The sequence below is a fragment of the Podarcis bocagei genome (assembly GCF_964188305.1).
Source record: "Podarcis bocagei genome assembly, chromosome: 5".
Classification (NCBI taxonomy): Eukaryota; Metazoa; Chordata; class Lepidosauria; order Squamata; family Lacertidae; genus Podarcis; species Podarcis bocagei.
This window is the reverse complement of record NC_138129.1, coordinates 18,132,068-18,145,516: the sequence shown is the minus strand read 5'-3', so window position 1 is coordinate 18,145,516 and position 13,449 is coordinate 18,132,068. Positions and strand designations below refer to the sequence as shown.

At 42.4% G+C, this 13,449-nt stretch overlaps 1 protein-coding gene across 5 annotated transcripts in view; it reads right to left on the bottom strand.

Annotated features, from left to right (window-relative positions):
* Nucleotides 1-1,389: 1,389 nt before the first annotated feature.
* BCAS1 (brain enriched myelin associated protein 1) overlaps nt 1,390-13,449 on the bottom strand; it is a 53,119-nt gene continuing 41,059 nt past the window's right edge. For 2 of the 5 annotated variants that reach the window (XM_081196227.1, XM_081196230.1), the window contains 5 exons: nt 13,140-13,367; nt 10,276-10,437; nt 9,423-9,488; nt 3,848-4,093; nt 1,390-1,788 (listed from right to left, as the gene is read on the bottom strand). In XM_081196227.1, the coding sequence (XP_081052353.1) occupies nt 1,714-1,788; nt 3,848-4,093; nt 9,423-9,488; nt 10,276-10,437; nt 13,140-13,367 (777 nt within the window). In that variant the 3' untranslated portion in view covers nt 1,390-1,713. The other 3 variants (XM_081196229.1, XM_081196228.1, XM_081196231.1) reach the window with 3 other exon arrangements.

Sequence of the window (13,449 nt, the reverse complement as noted above, 5' to 3'; positions counted from 1 at the left end):
AGATGTAAGAAGACTGCCTCCTCTTAAAAGGCTGTCTATCTCACCTGACCGTACATCTACAATACTCCCAACTGAAACTGATTTTGATTCCTAGAGTAGCCACAGGCAATTGAAAGGAACAACAGCATAGTGAGAGAACTCATACTTTGCAATATTGTAGGTGACAGATTCAATCTCACATATTGGGATGGGAAAGACCTGAGATCTTAGAGGGCTATGACCATTTCGAGGAGGCAATGCTGAATGGTCTCACACAGTATAAGATAACTTCCCCATGCTCAGAGATAGGCAAGTGGGAAGATATGAATCTTCAGGTTGCAGTTTTGCTGGCTAACGCAAACATTGTGCTTTGAACACCATCTCCCTGACCAACTTAGTCTGCACTATTCTCCACACTTATGACAAGGAAGGATTCTACACCACTTGACTGCAACACTGCTGCGTGCTCACTGTTATGCTAATCAGTCCAGATTAAAATGGTATGATGTGCTGTAAAGATTGTTAACAAGTAGACATCTGCACATAGGTACACATAGGTACACATACAAGTAGACCTTATCTGCATAGGTACACATGCAGGGAGAGCTTGGAATACAGGCTTGGGATAAGGCACGGTTAGGGCTGTGATCAGCCCGCAAACCAGGAAAACACAATCTGCATATTGTGTAAAGAAAAAAGCAATGAAGATACAAATTATGAATATGCTAACTGGGTACACTAAATTTGGAAGCTCTAATTAACTGCCCAACATGTTTATTGCAGCTGGGGGTAATAAGAGACTCTTATAATTTTGCTTTCCCCTTGCAGGGGATGTGAAGTGGATCAATCTGCTGGGCTCAGCCCTGGCCAAAGGCATGCACATTAAGATCTGGTCATCAGAGACGTATGTCTTTGTTCAGTGAGGCTGCCCAGAGACAGAGCATGGGGGGGACGACCTTGCCATAAGATGGAATGATAGGGCCAGATGTGGGAGCAGAAGTCTCCATTTCAGGTCGAAACCAAGCATTACTTTAATGCTCTAATTAGCAACCACATCTTGTTTTGAAAAAATCAAGACCAGGCACGTGCTTGCCCCGCCTCCCCAATTTTCATAGGGACTGCAGCATGAAGGAAAGGGAACCTTAACAATTCTCTTCCCAGATGCAATCCTGACAAAAAATGCCCTCCACTAACAGCAATTAGCTTTGACAAAGTGGGAGAAGATGCTCCCTTTGGTTAATTTTAATTAGCATCGTAGCTGGGGAGGAGGGATAAACCTCCCCTCCCCACATGCCCCTGGTATTCAATTTTAAAATGCACACATACACAGATGTGGTTGATAATAGAGCTATTAAAGTAACATCTGGCTTTGCCCTAAGAATGGTGAGCTTTTATGCCGTGAGGATAGTCAATATCGCTTGGACTGACACGACTCTCTATTCTTTTCCTTTCCCATTAACCTTCCCAGCAGCTGAGCTCTCCTCAACTCTAAGAGTTTCTCCATTGCTTTTCTGTGACCTTTAAGTTAGCCTATTTGAAGTTGCTGAAGAAATCCAGAATGTACACCAGTCTTTGCTTGAGCCTAGCACAGCTATTGTTTGGCAACAACCATATGAAGCAAAGGGGTGGAAGGGAAGAAAAATGAACCAAAGCAAGTCTCCTTTTTTACACTGCATGGGTGAGGGGAAATGATGGCGGAGATCCAACGATCTGTCATTTGGTTCGGTGTATTCATTACTTGGGTTTCACAAAAGGCACAATTGATACTGGATCTGTTTGTACTTCGGCATCGGACATCCGTTTGGGGCTCTGTTGACGGGGGAAAAAACAGAGAGAGAGATGTAAAGATATTGATGAAGATGCTAAATAGCTGATTAGATGTAAAGATATTGATGAAGATGCTAAATAGCTGATTATGTTGGAGCGTCACATAGGCGTTTTCCACTTACATTCTTACTAAGCTTGTAGCCCATGTTATACAGACAGTGAAATAGGCTGTGTGTAAATTTTCACTTAAAAACAATTCTGCACAATGCTGAGTAAAACAAAAACAGTATCAAAAGAAAACCTGTAATATGTCCATAACCAGTAAGTTATGGGGAGGAGCCAGGACTTTGAAATAGTACACCTAGACTACTGGAAATCTTATTCAGCACCTCTTGAGTCAGAGACTGTTTGCATGCTTGCAACTTAAGGTTGGTAAGCAAAAGGACTAGAAACTTGGGTTTTTTAAGAAAAGAAAGACGAGGTTATGCACCCAGTGATCCCATTTTGCACCTTCTCTGTGCTTGTGCAGAATCACAGAAAACATACAGTCCTGGCTGTAGCATCTGAAAGCTCATGTCTCAGGAAAGTTTATTTTGCATTTAATGTCATTCATAAGATAACCTTCATGTGGTTTGAATTATTCATGCAGAAAGCCAGTATGTTGTGGGGCCTTATGTGATCTGGTGGCAGTGGCGTAGCGTGGGGGGTGCAGGGGGGCCCGGCCGCACCGGGCGCAACATCTGGGGGTTAGGGTTAGGGGACGCAAATCCACAGGTTAAGGGGCGCAAATCCATGGGTTAGGGGGCGCAAATTACTTGCCTTGCCCCGGGTGCTGACAACCCACGCTACGCCACTGTCTGGTGGGCAAGAAGAGCTTAGACCAGTGTAGAATTGCGAGTCCTAACATATTAAAGGTTTGGACCCTACGTACATATATTGTTAAAAAAAAAAAATCACCATTAGTGTTCACATGTATAAGGAAGGCTCAAATAAATGGTGTTCTTAGCAGTTGCCCCAAGAAGTTCCAGGCGTCTCTGCTTATGCCTTTAGCTTTCCTTATAGCAAGCAGTTGGAAGAGATGGAGTAAAAGTGCTTTCAGTATATACACGTATGTATTGCTGTTGTTAATTTAGTGCCCCCTGCTAAATGATTAGCAATTGGGAAAAAATAAAGCACAAATTGTCCTGCCCAAAGGCTCACAATCTAGAAGACATGACACATATATGAACAGGAGATGGGAAAGGGTAAGAAGTGGGATTGATCCAGCAGAAGAAAAGATGTAAAACAGGCAGTCAGGTTCACAGTCCAAGATTCACAGGAAATGTATGATGGCGGCGGCTGTTGAATCAGCCTTTTTACCCCGTGTTTCTCTTTTCAGTACTGGACTAAGTGCCACCCCACTTCTGTCGCCACCGGACAAGGTTACGGGACCACCAGGGGTGGAAGGAGAAAGGAGTAGTAGGGAGAAATTTACCTTACTTGCATTTTAATGCAATTTTAGTGCAAAAATATCTAATTTGTATGTCCCCAAACAATGCATGAACCATAACACAATTATCCATCAAAATCCAGAGTTTTCTGAATTTTGCAATTCAGTTCTCCAACCAAAAATTGTTTACAAAAATGTATAAAAAGGGGAATGTGTACTAAAATGCAGAAACACCATGCAACAATGCATCATAGTAGGAAAGTTGTTTGCAAAAATGTGTATATAAGGCAAAATCGCACACAAAAGTGTATAGATCAGGAGAAAACCCAGATTTTTTTTTTTGTTTTTTGTTTGCAGAGGACTTAAAAAAGAAAAAGTTGAAAACTGCTATGGAAACATGGAGAACTGAATATAAGTTTGGAAAAATGAGAAACTGAGAAATTGAGAGATTTGTCCATGCCTAAGCAGAAGGCTCCTTGCCCAGCCCCTCTCAAATTTAGCACCGGCCCTGCTCTTTGCCAAACGCATTACAACCCCAATTGACAAATTGTGGCATACAAGTGAACTCCTGGGAACAGATTTGGAGGCTAAGACCCAACATGCTTATACACAAAAGCTTCCCAGAATGGTGGCTACACCAGGATTGCTAAAGAAAAATGAAAGGTAACGTACAAGGCCCTTAAAAAACCCTCCGAATGACTGTCTCTTCTCTATCCTCTTCACAGTGTTTTCCTTCGCCGCTTCCCCTCCATTCTGAAGGGAGTCTGTCTCGGCTCTTTGTTGCTCTGTGGAGTCTGGCTGGTCTTTGGCTTCCTGTTTGTTTCCTTGCTGGTTCTCTGTTGAACTCTCTTGGCTCCTCTCAGCCACAGGTTCTCTGTTCTCAGCCTGGGTCAAGGGCCTGTCTTTGAAGTCCAGTGTCTAAAGCAGTTTCAAACAGCAGTTATTTTTTAAAGAAAGAAAGAAAGAAATGCATTTGGCAGGAGGCCCCCCAGTTTATTTAAAATTAAAGCTACCTCGCCTCCAATGCACATGCAACCCAAATGGTGGAAAATCTATTTGCTGCAATCCTATGCACACTTAATGAGGAAATATGAGCCATGGTAGGGCTTACGGTACTTCTCCCTGCACATGCATAGGATCGGGCTGTATGTTCAGCCTGCCACCCTCCTCCCCTCTCTCTCACACACAAGTTGCCCTTTTTACAGTTCTGGGACTACTCTCATGGAGGAAAATGCACAAGTGGCTTTCTGCAAAGCATTTCTTTTTACACATGTCTGTTGTTTTTCTATTTCTCCATGCATAATAAAAAATTGAGGAAAGGCATTGAAGTTAGGGCCATGTCTAGATGGATCTTATTCAGGCATCCCACAAACAGCGTTTCCTAACATGTTTTTAGAGAGTGTCCAAAGCACGCCACAAATATAACCTTGGTAGTAGTTACAACAATCCTCTAACAGTCCAGGGTGACTGCCACTCCCATATTATAGATGGAGTTCTGAGGCTAAGAGGCAGCAGTTTGCTGAAGGCTGCTTAGTGACTTCAAGGCTGCGGCAATATTTGAACCACATGGCAAGACACATCGGCTGTTTAAATCAATGCCGCTCACCCAATTGACTGGAACCAGCTGCAGATGAACGTGGGATTTGCATGGCGTACTGCTTAACACCGCAATAACCACCACAGTTTCCTAAACCAAAAAGGTATACCCCTTTTTGTGACAGAGCACTTTCTTTTCGAAAATTAACTACGAACCCCAAAATTTAGGATCCCCTCCAAACCTGTGCCAAAGTTTTGCAGTTGTTTTGCAGCAAAAACCCTGTGTTTTGCAGCGCCCCACAAACTGAGTAATTGATACATAAAACACAGGGTTTGTACTGGACATGAACTATGAACCCCCAAATTTGGAATCCCCTCCAAACCTGTGCCAAACCTCTGCAGTTGTTTTGCAGTGAAAACCCCACATTTTGCAGCACCCCACAAAATGAGTAACTGATACATCAAAGACAGGGTTTGTACTTAACATTAACTACGAACCCTAAAATTTGGAATCCCTAATGGGACCACTTTATTTGCATGCAGAAGGCCCTAGTTAAATCCCTGGCATCTCCAGGTGAGGCTTGCAGAACCCCTGTCTCAAATCCTGCAGAGCCACTGTCAATCAGTGTAGTCAGTACTGAACTATATAGATTGCTGGCTTGACTCTAGATGAAAAGGAGATCAGGGCTCCTGCACCTTTCATAGTTATGCAGAGGAGGAAATGTCATCAGGTATAATTTGCATAATAATAGGATCTATAATCTGGAGCCTAGGAAGTTACCATCTAAACACAACCCTAGAGACACAATGTTTTCACATGCATGCATGCAACAACAGCATTACAACAAAGCAGTAACAGTGTTCTCTTCCCAAGCCAGGAAGCATGAAACCAAAAGATGGGAGACAGAGACAGAGACAGAGAAAGATTTGAAAGATCAAGATAACAAATAAATAACACTGGGCTACAGAAGAGAAAGATTGCACGGACAAATTTCCACAGTGTAAAATTACAATACTCCACCAGAAGATTGACAAGCCATGATTTGGTCAAGGTAGTCCAATGCCATAGAAAATTCTGCATGGAATTGCAAATGGAGAAAACATGACTTCTTACATTCATTCATTTTAAAAATATTATTATTATTGTTTCCAAAGTAACAACTATTACAAGACACTTCACTATAGCAAAGGGAGTGAAATAAGAACAGGATATGGACAAAGTTCAAAAAGGTTCACAACAAAATGCTACAGTTTGTTTAAAAGAAAGAGGAAGTGAACAGCAATGTTAGATTACAAAGTGAAACGAAATAATATGCACCCCTTTCCCTGCCATTATTATGCATCTGGGATGTTATGTCCAAGCTATACATCTGGAAGCCACACACATGCTTTAAAGGTGGCTGAAAGTCACAGGTCATGATATTTTCATGGTTTATAGGCAACTTGTGGGTTAACATAAAACTCTTAAGAATTTAATTTGCTCAGGCAGCGTGCCTTGGTGTATGAAACCTCTGAATCCATACCTCTGGCATAATAACATTATCAGCTTCTGGAGTCTGCATGAAGAAAGTTCCCATGCTGTTTCTTTTCAAACATCCCTACTTTATTGTCTAGGCTGGTGCACAAACAGTGCCTTGCTCAAGACTCAAACCATAATTAAGAGATGTAGGTGTGGGCTGCTTGATTGCAGAGACCCTCACTCATAGTTGCCAACTCCCTGGGACCCTGGGAGCACCCACAAAATTCCCCATGAAGGGGCCAGGCACCTTCAAATTTTGGTGCCATGGTCATGCGCACTGCATGGCACCTGTGGCCCCAGGCAACCATGGTCGCGGGGCCATGCTGGCACTCCTGCCCTCACTGTAGCTCTTCCCTTCTTCTCTCTGTAGCTCTTCAGTTTCTCCCAATACCTACAGTTTTTATCAACAACACCGTTAACCACTGTGATAACACAAGCCCAGTGTTTGAAACAAAGGTTAGCTTAGGTGCATCATTGTCCACCATGGTAACCAACAAACCATGACTAAAGGCTAGGGATGGCTGACTGAACCATGGCTTAATGCAAACAAGCAAACTATGAGCAGTAAGCCATGGAACAAACTTTGGCTTCAGTTCCTGGTTTGTCTCCTAGTTAAACAATGAGCCTGGGTTAGGATGTAACACTAAGCCAAACCATGGCTTGGCTCTCTGCAGAGGGCAGCAGCAGGACCAGAGAAGAAGCAAAGCAGTTCTCTCCAGGAACCCACATGCCTGCTCATTCACACTAAGCCATGATCTGGTTTAGTGTTCCATGCAGACTGGGCCATTACGTCTACACAAACTATTCATGGCTGGTTTGAATTAAAAACTGAGGGACTGATATAAGGGAAAGGTGGGTTGGGGAAGCACTAAAGGAAGTACATGACCCTCTAGCAATTGCTAAGGATGTACAGTTATGAGGAAAGAATTTGTTTCCCCCCCCGTTTCCACCTGCCGTGAAACTGTTAAAAACACAGGAGCTCTGCGTTTTTTAAAATGCAGCCCCACTGCAACCACCCTGTGATTTCTAAGATCATCCCATTCCTTCTCTTCACAAGTTTCAGCTGACTGTGAAGAACAAATGGTGGTGTCAAGAAAAGGATACCCTTGAGCGAAGTGGAAAGAGCATGTTCAGGATATCATCTTATCTTTGAATCAGGCAGAATTTCAGCATGTTTCAAAGCAGCAAATTTGGCACATTTTAATGTTGAAGGAAAGAACGCAGGGAAATAGAAAAAAGGAAAGCTGTAAATAATGAACTGTATCACTCCCCTTCCTAACAGCTGATCCAGACCCAACAATCTGTCTCAGCTTGTAGGCAGCTAGCATTTCTTGAGAAAGGAAAAGCAGATTAACGGGATCATAGTTTTCCCGACGAATTCTACTCACGTCTGCCCCAGAGATTTAATTGACTTGAGACCTGAATCAATCAAACTCTTCAACCTTTGGTGGACTGCATTTCGGTAAAGATCAGGAAAGGGATAGCAGAGCGTCCAAGGAGGGGATGCCCCCATCAGAGGACAAATGGGCCCTTGCACTGGCAGTGCTCCAGAGTGGTGAGGCAGTCTGCTTCTGCACGTTTTTTGCTGTGCGGTGACCTCTCCCCTCTTCTTTCAGGGCTCTATACTGTTGCCACCACCATGAAGTTAAATGGAGCTGATTGGGAACTGTTCCCTTAGCAACGGTGAAGTGTTGTAGGCACATTGCATATGTACAGTGTTATAACGTAAGGCCTCAAGGCTTACTGAAAGGGACGGTCGGCTAAATGAATTGATAACAACCAGTGCAATGCCCAACACCAAACATCGTAAAGAAAAGTAAGTGTCCCCTATTTACCCAGTGCAAACTGAGAAGGGATGTTTATTTGTTACACTTATTGCTGACTTTTCCTGCAAAGAGCTCACAGTGGCTTATATATGGTTCATGGGCAATCAGTCCTTCATCCAGAGAGCTTACACACCCCACACACTGGGTGCATCTTCCAATTTCATGTTGCCCCTGGAGGGGTTGCAATGGGCCAATGGGACCCCTGAGCCCCCAAAAGATAAGCTTCGGCTAGCTCACAGGCTCCAGCAACAGGCCTGTGTTTTGTGGTTCACAATGGACAGCAAGGAGTTTCCACATTTCACAAATGAAAGCAATCAGTCCGCTGCCTGTACTGTCCACATCAGGTACTAAATCTCAAATCAATTGATCCAGTATATGAAGACTGCAGTACAGCCATTTCTACTTTGTTATGTATTAATGGTGGCAAAGGTTTTAACAGCACATAACTGGGAAAAAGAAGCAAAGGTACTTAAAATCACTGGTTGCAAGATAAAGAGCTAACCTTTAATTAAGTGCAGTAAATTAATATACTAGTTGGAAGTTCACTTTTGCAATGGAACATGAGTTCCACTTGCAAGATAGGACCTTCCTCTTCTCTTCCTGTGACACCCTCCACCCCAAATCTGCTCTGGAAAGTCCCCCAACCCTCTGGAACAGTTATTGAGGGTGATCAGGGACTAAAATGAGAAGAGGGAGAAGTTCTGAAGTTCTGTGTGAGCAGAACAGCGGTGTTGGATACACTCGCATTAACTTTAAATGTCTTATTTCACTAGTGTAGAAGAAATAGCAAACTAAGTTAATATGAAGTGAATGGACTTGATACAGTATTAAGAACTTTACACAGATGCCAGACTGACATGCACTACACATAAAAATAAGAACACAGGGAGGGTTTTAAGACAAACTTGAGAACAAACATACAGATAAGACGGAATTGTCTTTATTTATCCTTACGTTGAATTTTTGTAAAGATCTGATAGCTTAAAATGATGTTAGAGGTTCTTTAGAAATGTATAAAATCCATACACCTATGAACTATTGGATATATGCTTGCAGTGCTTTTCATAAATCTGGTCATTTAAAAACCCAAACAATTTATTAATTTTAGTTTTGATTGCAATTATGGATACAGAGATTTGTTTCCAAAGGCGATAGTGACAGTTTTTAAACCCAACAGTCCCAAATTCAGCTGCAAAAAATGAAGGAAGTAAAGCATGGAACACAATTGGTCAGAGGCTGAACAAAACATGCTCAATGGACAGATGAGCTTTGCTGTCATGAAAGAAGAAGAAACAGCAAAGTGAGGCTCCGGAAGTAGATACCAGCTGAACCCATCACCAAGAGAAGATCGAATCCATACACTTACTTGGGCATCAGGGGCTTGCCCATTTACCTCTTCTGGAGCAACTACTACTGCATCACCTCTGACTGGCTAGAATAACAAAGGGTTAGATGCATTTCTTCTTAACATGTTTCTGTAGTGCTGGGGTTACAGAGGACTTTAACAGGCAATGCTAGCTAGATTCCTTAGCCCCTAACCCTGTTTCTACACTTGTGAACTTTTTTCAAATGAATCCAATCCAGATAATGCATACCTCCCTCTTTCCAATCTACGGAGCCCCTTAAACATGTCAATTTAGGGCAAATGTGGAGACTTCTCATTTCCTCGGGTGTTCTTTATAGGCTTGCTGCGATTTTGAAGGCAGCCAACAACTTTGGGCAGGTGCTGTTAGAGTTCACTGGTGGGTGCTGTTTGACTGAGTGTGTGGGGTGAAAAATCAACAAACATTTAGAAGAGGGAATGGCCTTAAGGTTCTCCAGAAATCAAGGTAAATGGGGATTAAATGGGAGGAAATTATACATTGGCATTTTGATGCTGGCAGTGTTATATGGAATGCAAGAAACTTGCATGTATGAAGAGTTTTAATTCCACAATACACACCTGTCTGGAACTTCTAAGTGCCCATTATCTGTTGTATGACTTATGGAGGTGGTGAGTTTACTCTATAGGTCTGACTGTTTCTAATATGGTCCCTGTTGCAGGGGGTGGGAGTAAGGAAGGGAGGTGAGATGGTGAGATCATGAGAGGAGTTGCTCCGCCATAGGCCACCAACAAATCTAACTACTCTGTTTGGCTATTTCAAATACTTTATAAATTAATCCCTTCTAGGTCATACTTTATACCTCCTCCCATGCAGATTCAAAAATACTCTTCTTACCAATTTAAATAATTTCCTCAGATCCTTAGTTTTGCTGGGCTTCTCATCTCCTTTGGACTTTACTTCCGCTGCTTCCTGACTTCTGCTTTCGACTTTAGCTGGGGCTTGGGGAGATGCTTCGATCCTCTCCGTGTTTATCACCTCGATGTCATCTGTTGGAGTCTGCAGGTTATTTGTAACAAATGTTAAGGAACAGTGGAATGCATTTAGATAAATTAAGATGGCCTACTTTAGAAATTCAGAATCACTTACGGGAATAAGAGCCATCATCTCAGAAGGATGAACATTTATTTCAAACTTAAAGAGACCGATTTTATAGGAAACAGGTTGGATTTTTGCACCCTGGATGCCACTCCCACCTTCTGTGAAACACAACTGGATTTTAGAGTTTCCTTGGAGAAAATCCTTTCTAGTAACTTCCTGAGTATATTTAGCTGCTTATAAAAGCTAACAAATTGCTTCAATGATGTAAACTACTTTGAGATCTGTTGATAGTCCACAAATGACTTAAACAAACAGACCATCAGATCCCTTCCCAAAGAAAATTAGCATGCTAGGTGGAACATTAGGTTAGAACCTTTTCCCCTGGCATGCTACATTTCTACATGCATGGCATTTATTTTTATGTGAGGGAAACTTCAGACATGCCATCCCGCCTACCTGCAGCGTGAAGTGGTATAGTATAGCAAGAGTACAAGTGATTTCATTGTATGTATGGATAAAGCTCACATTCACATGTCCATGGTATCTGTAAATATCGCTGCTCAGTCCACTTTTGGCATGGCAATGGTGGAATTTCTGCAACACTGTGGTTAACAAAGTGCCAAGGAGGTAGACTATGAAATCCCTATTGCCTGTTTAGATGTTGGGGAGGAACTGAATGTTAGGCAGCAGAGAGTTGCTGCTGAAAGGTGGCAGTCTGTGATCCAGTTCTCCCGTTTCTCCTTGGTAGCGTGAAGTGAAATTTCCCATGGTATTGACCAACATAATGTGCTACCCTGCTGCTGACCAGGGGGCAGTCAGTTATGTGGAGCAGAGTTGGAGAAGCGCTGCTGCTGACCAGGGGGCAGTCAGTTATGTGGAGCAGAGTTGGAGAAACCCATAAAGCTGTGTTGTCAAGCATGTGGGCAAGATTAGCAAAATAGTCACAAGGAAAAAGGAGAAAACTGAACACAGAGCTGCTTTTCTTGCCAGCAACCCATAGTTTGCATCACAATGTGCAGTTTCACGCTTAAATTCAAGAGTGAAGTAACCATTAGCTACTTAGCCTGTGGTGTTATTAACAGTAGTAATAGAAATTGCATCAGTTGAGGACCCCTCCAGACAATTTGTGGGTGTTCATTAGTGGTGGATTTATACCAGACAGTCCGCTTTATTAGTTGTTGGGAGATGCCGCTGAAATGTTGGGAAGGAGTCTGAAGGGGCACTATTGTGCTATGGCACAGCAAATTATGACCAGCGAACATTTGTGGTATGGAATGTTACAGGGTTTCAGGAGGAAGTTGGGGAGATGCACTGTTTGGAAATGCATCCGTATGTTTTCCCCACTGAAAGCAGGATTGCAAATAATCGCCCCGATACCACCATCAGCACAAATAATCATGAATTCACATAAAATGGATGCCTGGAGTGCTTCTGAGTTTACTGACAAGACAGTTAGAACAAATAATAAACCAGGAATCAACAAAATACACAACCTTAAAAAGAACCAGCACCATTATTAGCGGCTGTGATATGGTCACCATGTCATCTTCAACTTTTATTTTACTCTTAGTATAAAATGTAATGCAGCATTGCTATATTGCAACAAAAGATGACCCAACAGAAAGACAGAATACCTTAAATCACAGCTATGAAATAAAATACAGTATGGACATTAAAATCCAATGGCACCGTTCAAAGAAAGCCTTTTAAGCACTCCAAAACAACAAATATTGATGTGGTGCTTGTCAAACTGCATCCCCATTGATGTAAATTTTATTAGCATATGGCATTAGCTGTTGCACTGATGCCATTGGCAGTTATATTTGGTCTTCCAGCTCACCAGATGTAACCAGTTATCTAGCTATAGGAGTTTGTTCTCTTCCCAAAGCAGAATACATCCTCAATAAGGCAGAGCAGAGCAGAAGCAATCTCCTGGGACTTGGTTTTTTTAAAAAAACAGTATAGTGTGGGATCATATTACAGCCAGTGCTGCTACAGCTGTAGCCCAAATGCGTTCTGTCTCTCATGCTATGTTGATGCAGTGGGTTTAGTTTCACTAGTGATAACAGTTGTATCCTGGGAGGAAATTCCAGGCACGTCTGGGTTCAAGGAAAATATCCAGTCACCCAGGAAGCCTAAATGACTAGCTATTTTATGGCTTACCAAAAACATAATGTTTTATTGATGGTACCCCTGCTACTGATTTGGCTCTCATTTGTTGATGACAGTTACTTTTGTTGATAGGGATACCTCAGCTGATGTCTTAATAGAGGTATGTTTGAAGCGATTGGCTGTAATTAAATCTAGCACAAATAAAAGCGACGTTTGATGTTTCAAGTTGCTATTATATTGCAGGTTGCTTTGAGCTTTTGAGAAATGGACGGGGCATGCATATAAGACAAATGAGCGGTTATTTTCTTTAGCTGTGCTGCCCAATGAGCAATTTTTGGATTTTTGAAGTCACTGGCATGTGCAAGTAAATAAATAAAGACTTTCCCATGGAAAACCTGCATTTAATCTGGCTTTGCTGTGGCATCATCCATTCTAAGAAGCCTTTCAACACTGGGTCAACCCAGGACCTATCGTGAGGTATATGAAAAAACTCCTATAAATAAATCTAGCCAGAAAGGAAAATGGCTATCCAGAAAATCCACACGTACCTTTTTTCGAAAGAATTTACTTAGGGGTGTAGGAGTAGAAGAAGATCTCTCCTTTGTTATTATTATTTCTTTTGGAGTTTCATTGGTGACAATCACTGTCGCTGTGGCTGGTGGTGGTGCAGGAGGGTCAGGAGCCCTTGTGTTCTGCTTTGCGGCTGGACTCTCCTGTGGTGGAGCGACGTTTGCTTCCGATGTCACGGTAGCAGTGATTACAGGCTGCTCAGCAATCTGGAAACATACACAAGAATTTGTAAATAGACAAAGGGCCATTTAAAGATTTGCAGAATGGGGCGGTGTTGGCCCATGACAG